Genomic DNA, 8,202 nt, shown 5'->3' on the forward strand with positions numbered 1-8,202 from the left:
TGTGTCTGTGGTTGTGCGCCTCTGCGCGTCTGTGTCTGTCTCTCTCTCTCTCTCTCTCTCTCTCTCTCTCTCTCTCTCTCTCTCTCTCTCTCTCTCTCTCCCCCTCCTCTGGCCTGTCCATCCATCCAACCTGTCTTTCCTCAACTGCTCTTGTTCAGTAGGGACGACTCTGAGTTGTCTTTACTGAACACTGACCTTTCTCTGAGCATGGTCTCCCCACCAGTGTCTCTGGATGGGGCTGGGATCTCAGGTACCCCATGGGGTAACCTGGGTCCTGAGTCCCCCCAGGAGCTCAACACTAGAGCCTGGATGCGGGAGCTGGAGTAGGGGAATCCTGAGTTCAGCCTCTGCTTAACCCATCTTGGGAGAGGCTGGCCCTAGAGGTAAAAGGCTGTCATCTGACCCAAGGCAAGAAATGGGCGTGAAAGGCTGGAGTCTGAAGGCTTCTAAGCACAGACAAGAGCAGCAGCCACAGTCCAGGGGCCATCAGAAGATACGTGGTCAGATATGAGAGCCTTAACTCTGGGACCTCCTGCCACCAAACCTTCTGTAGCCTCAGCTCTTACTTACAGTTCCTTCTCCCCCAGGACAGGACCCTTGAGACATCAACTGCCTCAGGGGCTCATAAGACCTGGTTCTTGTCCCCAAACAGATGGAGAAGTCTGACAGGGACAGAGAGAGGCTGAGGGCATAGTGGCCCTGTGTGAGAAGGCAACAGCTCTGGTTGTCCCTCCCAGCCCCAGGGCCGGTCTTTGGTCCTCTTCTGGCCTTCTGGGCCAATTGGGAGCATCTTCCTGGTTCACTGAGTAATCTTAGACCAGGCAGGCTTCCACGGGGGCTCTGGCCCTTCAGGCGAGTACAAACAGTGTCTAGCAGTGTCTCTGCCTAGGCTATAGCCTGCAATGAACAGAGAGAGGTAAAGAAGGACCATGCCCGGTTCTCAGTGTCCCAATGTCCTGGGTGACCCTTGCTCTCCTGGCTCTGCCCTACTCCTGTGTCTCTTTAAGGGTCATGTAAGTCCATCTGTGTCTGGCCACCCTCCTTCTCACTAGGTGCCTCTTGACTGGACACAGGTGGGGGGATATCCCCACCCACCCAGGGCATCAATGTCACAGACCTTAGGGTTAGGTTCCTGGCGCTTTGCCCTGGGAGCCCCGGAGATGTTACTCACTTCCCATGTGTTTCTTCTTCCAAACTCCATAAGCCACAACCAACACCATGGGTACAGGAAGGAAGGTCAGCACCAAGACAATCGCAGTAAGGTTAGACTCCTGGGACCTGAGGAGGCAGGGCCAAAGCGACAGACTGAGTACCAGGCTCCCCACCCTGGACACAGTTTCCTCTGGCAGAATGAGGGGCTTCTTCTAAGTGCTCTGCCCTCTCTCCCTGGGGACCAGCTGTGGGGTGAGGAAATGAGACAAGAGTCCTGGGGAAAGGGAACAAATCCACTTGATGCCTCTTCTCTATTGTGTCCGATCATTGATGAGGAAAAGGACTGCAAGATGCCTTAGGACTGGAGAGATCAAAATCCTCCCCTCCATAGGGACAGAGACTGCCTCTTGCCTGCTCTGTCCTCTGCAGAGGCGCCCCCTTGTGGGCAGCACTAGCACTTGCATCTCTGCTTGGCCACCAGAGCCCTTTAGGCCCGCCGCCCGCCACCAATGAGGAAGAGTTGGCCTATCACTGTAACAGCTCCCTTGCCCAGTTCTCAGCAGTCGTCTGAGAACTGGATCCAGATGCTCAGTGGGATGATATTCTTATTCTTGTGTGCACAGTAGATGCCAGCTCGAGCACAGTTTGTCACCTGACTTCCCTTCTCTGTCCCACTTCCCCTCCATTTTCTAGTGCTCCAAGTAAAATGCCAGTTCTCTGCACAGAGTCTAGGTGGACCCCCCTCAAAACACTCACAGTACTCACCCCCTTGCACTGTCCCTTCCCTTTCTTCTCCATCCATAGTCCCAGCCCTCACCCCCACTGCTTTCCTTTAGGACCTTTCTAGTGTCTCACACCTCACACTGAGTCCCTGGGGGGCAACGGGGAGGAGGGTCGGATACAAGAGTTGTTCTTGAGGTCTGTCAGCCCCCAGGAGCCAGGGCTATGCCTGATGGAGTATCACGCAACAGGTACCTGATGGAGGTTAACTGGTGGCAAATCCCCGTGGTGGGTGAACTGGTGCTCAAGGGCCCGGATTTGGTGGAAGGGGACACTGGATCGGCAGAGAAGGTTCCAACACTGCTAGGAGACATGGTCACTGGCTGGGACCCTGTGGTGCTCCTGGGCTCTGCGGTGGTGGTGCCGCCAGTACCAGTGGAACTGTAGGGTGTCACAGAGGTTGACCTGGTGGTCCCTGAGGCCAAGGTGAGGAGTCCAGATGTGAACACAGTCATGCCAGAGGTGAAAGGGACATGAGGGCCTGAAATGGGGACTTGGCCCGATGTGACAATTCCACTCGTGGTGTTGGGTAGTTGCATGGGAGGAGTGTTTCTCTCAGTTGTGAGGGCTGAGGGACCAGAGAGGAAGAACCATTAGATTGAGCCAAGAGGCCTTGGTGTGACAGCCAGAACTGGAGGCCCTATGAGATGTCTGGGCCCCTTAGAGAGCCTGCTCTCTGTGATCATAGGCCTGACTTCTGAGTGGCAGGCATGCGTTCACTCAGAAGATGACATCAGGAAGGAGAAAGTAGACAGGTAAGGAAGGGAGACTCTGTCACAATCTTTTTAATCTCCCCTATCAAGCCATCTGCTCCAAGAGAATACCTTCATCCCCACCCTTATCTCTCTTGTTTTCTAGGCTCTTCTTATTCATGAAGTCCAGAGATTTTTTTTTAATTACACTTCTTTATTGTGTGTCTGTGTGTGTGCCCTCATGTGTGAGTGGAAGGCAGAGGACAACTTGCAGGAGTCGGTTCTCTCGTTCCACCACATGAGTACCTGGGCTTGAACTCAGATCATCAGGCTTGGTGGCCACCTGCTGAGCCATCTTGCCAGCACCCTTCCCCACTTTTAAATCCCAGAGAGATTTCTATAATATAACGTTGGAGCTACCTACCCTGTAACTGGCAGTTGGGGTCTAGAGTTGAGGACAGGGAGGGATCAACGATTTCAAATTCCAGAGGGAGCTACAAAGAGTTGAGGTGAGATACCTTCCTTGGGGGGTATACTGAGATACCTCAGGACTGATCCTGCCCCCTTGGGCCATCAATCCAATCCTCCAAAGTAAGTTGGAGGTTTGGATAGAAAGTGGGACTAGGAAGCAGGAGTTCTGAGTCTGGTGTCTCAGCAGGAGTAAGACAATTGGAGAGGGGCTGCTGATCCCGCTACTGAGCACAGAAAAGATGCATTCCTGGGGCCCGTGGTCACCATGCAGCATGGCCTGAGCCACTGTCTGAGCAAGTCAACTCTGAACGTCAAGGTGAGGTGCAGATGGAGGAAGAGGTCCACCTGTGGCCAAGTCTCCCATGATAGGGACACACCAAGGACCCTTCAAGGAAGTATCGTGGGAGAGACTGAGTTTGGACCCTCACTCAGAGCCTTTCAAAGCAGTGGCAGGAAAGGCCTCAGCCAGCGGAGGGGACTTCCTACCTGCCAGCAAAGCCATACCACTGTCTCCCTCCCTTCATTCCTGCCTCAGCACATCACAGTGTGTGGGAGGGGAAAGTCTCAGGAGTGATCAAGAGGAACCTACCTTTCCCACCTTCCAAACCAAAGGAGCTGGGTAGCAAACTACCTGCTTCCCCAACTCAGTTGTGTGTCAGGTTATGGAAGATGAGATTATAATTGGGCTGAGGATTTTTTTCCTAATAACTGAAAATATGGGCAAGGTTGAAATATTCTCAGATTATCTTTAATAAATAGAAAATAAGGGGATGGGGAGGTAACTAAGTCAGTAAAGTGCTTGCCATACAAACATGAGGTCCTGAGTTGGATCCTCAGAACCCAAGTGTGGTGGTGTGTGCTTGTAATCCCAGTGCTGGGGAGAAGGAGATGGGTGGATTCCTAGGGCTTGCTGGCCAGCTGGCCTAGCCTACTTGGCAAGCTCCAGGCCACTGAGAGACCCTGTCTAAACAAACAAACAAATAAATAAATAAATAAAGAAATAAATAAGATGGACGATGCCTGAGGAATGATACTGGAAGTTGACTTCTGGTCTCCTCATGTGCACACACACACACACACACACACACACACACACACACAGAGAGAGAGAGAGAGAGAGAGAGAGAGAGAGAGAGAGAGAGATTTCTCTAGACCCACCAATATCTTCGTATTGTACTTGAAATAAAACCCAACTCCATGCCATGAAATGCAGGGCCGCTTGACTCTCCAAGCTCAGAGCCTAAATAAAAGCAACCAATCACTATGAAACATATTCATCCTTCAGGGTTCCCTTAATCTACCTTCCCTACACTCAGCCTGGACCAACCATACCAAGCCTCGTTTTATAGGTCTGCTTTCTTCTCACCTCAAGGCCTTTGCTTGTGCAGCTCTCCCTACAGGTGAGAAAACTGTCATCATTCAGAGTTCTGCCGAGCACCATCAGAAAGCTGTTCCCTGGATGTTCAGTACACCAGTAGCCTCCCCTGACTTTCTAGCTCACTACTGTTTTCTAAGAACATTTATTGTCTGCAATGAATTGTCTGGATGGTGTGTGTTGCTCTCTGGCATCTCCCACAGGGCAGGGTTGTGACTGATTCTGTTCATCACTGTATTCTCAAAGCCTAGAACAGTGTCTGGCACATCCTACCTGGGTTTTATTCTAAGTATAGCAGGAAGCTATTGGAGGGCTTAGAGAGATGTGTTACATTTCTCTCAATGAATAGAGGTTGAATGGATGACTGAATAAAACAAAGCTCACAGTCCCGAGTTCAAATCTCACCTCTGCCCCAGGGCAAGCTCAGAGCTGCACAGAGCTTCTTAAAGCTCATTTTCTTCATCTGTCAAATGGTGTTGGGAAGATGTATGTGGAGAATAACTATTGTTATTCTAATCCCATCCATCCCAGCTCTCCACAGACCTGCTCACCTGGAGACACTTCCAGCAAGAAACCCACTAAGGGGTAGAGGATCCCAGAGGTGTTGCGCATGCACCAGTATCGGCCAGAGTCCTGGATTGTGAGGGCCTCCATGGTGATGTGGACCACCTTGGCTTTGACATCATCATGAAGTGAGTAGCGGGGGCCCTTCATGGCGCTCCGGAGGAAGCCTAGGTCACACTTCTTCTTCCTGACTTTGCACCAAGCCTTGCCCTCCGCACGGTTTCTGCGGCCCGTGTAGTTGCACTGCACAGACATAGTTTCCCCTTCACGCAGTCTTACTTTTGTGTACACGTTCTCGGCGGGGGAACCTGGGGAGACAGGACTTGCTGAGCAAGGTCTGGTGAGAGAGGGAGAAGAAGACATCTTGAAACTGTAAGTTCAAGGTGAAGGGAGAGGAGGATGCTGCTTTCACGCAGCTCCTGTGAGAGAGAAGCACAGCCCTCCCCTCAGGGAGCTCCCCCCAGTCTGATGGGGAGAAAACTCAAGACCTACTAACAGCTCACTCCCTGTCTGATGGGGTGGCCCACAAACCACTCAAGGAGTCCCCAGTCTAGTGGAGGAAATGCGGCCCTGGCACGCAGAGCTCCGCCAGACATGGTCTCTTTTCTTCACGGCATTTTCAAGTCCTCAGTGATTCCCAGTCTTGTGGGAAAGACTAAGACCCTGCCTTTAGGGAGACATGCACAGACTCCAATAGGTCATTAAGGTGTGAAACTTCAGACCACAGACTACTTAGGTTGATGAAAAGGTCCAGTGTTTGAAAAGTAATGAGGAATTGTTTTCCCCCAATAATCTTTTCTGCACTCCCTCCCTCCTCCTCCTCCTCCTGTTCCTCCTCTTCCTGTTTCTCTTCCCCTCCCCTCTCTCCCTCCCTCCCTCCAATTTGCTTTATTTGGGGTTCAGGAATTAAACACAGTGCATATTAAGCAAGCATTCTACCACTGAGCCATACCCCTAGCCCCTATTGAACATCTTTTAAATAGATTTCTTAGTGGTGCTTAACTTTTTAAAAATTTTATGTGTGTGAATGTATTGCCTGTATGTATGTAGGTGCACCAATGTTGTGCAATGCCCACAGAGGTCAGAAGAAGGCGTTGGAACCCCCAGAATGGGGGTTATGGATGGTTTTTAGCCACCAGGTGGGTGCTGGGAACCAAACCCAGGTCCTCTGCAAGAGAAGTATTCTTAACCACTGAACCATCTCTCCAGGCCCGATGCTTAATTTTTAAATAGTCCAATTACATAAAACCCATAGATAAAGCATTTCAGACACATTTATAACTCCCCACTGACAGGTCATCCAACAAAATCTATAGTAGATATTCACTGTTCATCCAACTTTTTGACATTAAGACTTGACCTTGTCTTCTATAATTGTGTTGAGCTGTATTCATACTTATCCTGGGTCGTACTGTAGCCTTTAGACCATAGATTGGACATGCCTGGTAGAATGTCCGGTCTCTATGTCCTATGAATGAGATGCGGTTCAAGCCTGTGGCAGTGTGTGAGAGGCTGAGGAGGATCAGAGTTCAAGACCAGCCTGGGCTTACAGTATATAGCAAAACCCTATCTCAAAAAAGAGAGAGAGGCCTAGGGAGATGGCTTATTGGGTAACCATGCTTGCTGAACAGGCATGAGAAGAAATCCCCAGAACCCAGGTAAAAAGCTAGACATGGTGACACATGTGCCTGTAACCATAGCACAGGAGGGTGGCTGGGACTTGCTGGCTGTCTAACTCCAGGTTCAGTAAGAGACTGTGTCTTAAGAAAGCATGGGTGTATGTGTACCTGCACACACTTATACACACACACACACACACACACACACACACACACACACAACCCCCCCCCACATGAACACCATACACATACGTGAGAGGAAGAAGAAGAGGAGAATGTGGTCTGTGCCCTTCATAATCCAGTCTAGTGGAGAAAAAGCAAAACCAGGGGATAGCTGGGAGATTCAAGAGACAGGAAGGCGGGAGAAAGGCCTAGAAGCCCAGACATTTGTCCCAGTTTCCAACCCAGTTGGCACTGTAGTTGAGGCTCTGAGAAAGGTAGGGATCCTAGCATCTTCTCTTCCCTCACAAGGTAAGCAGAATGATCCCACTCAAATACGTGATAATTGGCCAAGTATTTCCAGAAGGCTTTCTGCAGAGAGGCAGAAATGGGGTAACCTTGGGAAGCTTCCTGGGCTCCTGGGCTCACTGTGTATTCACCACCTCATGGGCAGTGAGGGGTGGGTCTTCCAGCCCTCCCCAAATGCAGAACGGAACAGGAAGTGGTAAGTGGTTGCCTTGGCAGCCCGGAAGGCAGGAATGGGTGAGCCCCTTTCTAGGAGCGTTAGTAGAGGAAGGCTGCGAAAGGCCGTCAGGGATTGGTTCTCTGCAGTTCAGAGCACGAGACAGGATGTGGCATCAGTATTTCGAGAAAAAGTGAGCTGAAAGCATGCAGATGGGATACAATGACTCGTGCCACAAGTCAGAGCTCTCTTGACAGAACTTTCCACAAAGGCCAACAAAGGCCATTTCTGTGAGGAAACCAAGTGCCCCACTGGTTCTCCACAGTGAGGAAACCAGTAGATAAAGAAGCCAGGACTTCACCCCCCCTGTGAGGCCTGCCTTAGCTCCGCCTGGGAACAGTCATGAGCATGGAACATTCTTAGTGGTCTCTGGTGAAAAGCTATGAAGTCAGTCCAGCCTCCTCGTCCAGCCCACACAACATGAAGAAAAAGCAGAAGGTGGAGGGGACAGGAAGAGGGAGGGGACCATTCCCTCCCCGGTCAGCCTCCCACTTCTCACCTGAGACACAGCTCTGTAGCCACAGCAACACCACCAGCAGCAGCAGGAGAAATGCAGGAGGCCTTGGCTCCATCCAGAGGGAAGGAACAGTCACAGGCCCAGCGAGAGGCCTAGACACCTGGGGAATCCAAGGTTAGGCCCCAGACTGACCAGGGACATGCCACCTGGGTCTACCAGGGAGCGTTCTCAAAATGCTGTTGCCCATTTAGGGAAGTGAGGCGGTGTGGCACCCACTACCCGTCCAGCCTATCATAAATATGGTGAGAGTGAGGGCGGGCGCTGGTGGCTGTTTCCGCCCTCTTCCTCAGAACTTAGGGCAGGTGTGGCTGCCCCACCCAGTCTGGGGCCCCAGAGCTCGGGAAGGCTCA

The 8,202-nt window shown here is 51.3% G+C and overlaps 1 protein-coding gene across 1 annotated transcript; it reads right to left on the reverse strand.

Annotated features, from left to right (window-relative positions):
* Positions 1–691: 691 nt before the first annotated feature.
* On the reverse strand, positions 692–7,907 carry Treml2 (triggering receptor expressed on myeloid cells like 2). The gene is made up of 5 exons (XM_008837939.3): positions 7,835–7,907; positions 5,022–5,342; positions 2,128–2,500; positions 1,172–1,278; positions 692–897 (listed from the first exon to the last, which is right to left on the reverse strand). Exons 1-5 carry the CDS (start codon positions 7,905–7,907, stop codon positions 800–802), a joined length of 972 nt encoding a protein of 323 aa, XP_008836161.1. The 3' UTR covers positions 692–799.
* Positions 7,908–8,202: the final 295 nt, after the last annotated feature.

Source organism: Nannospalax galili, unplaced genomic scaffold, assembly GCF_000622305.1.
Source record: "Nannospalax galili isolate Female #2095 unplaced genomic scaffold, S.galili_v1.0 scaffold1318, whole genome shotgun sequence".
Lineage (NCBI taxonomy): Eukaryota > Metazoa > Chordata > Mammalia > Rodentia > Spalacidae > Nannospalax > Nannospalax galili.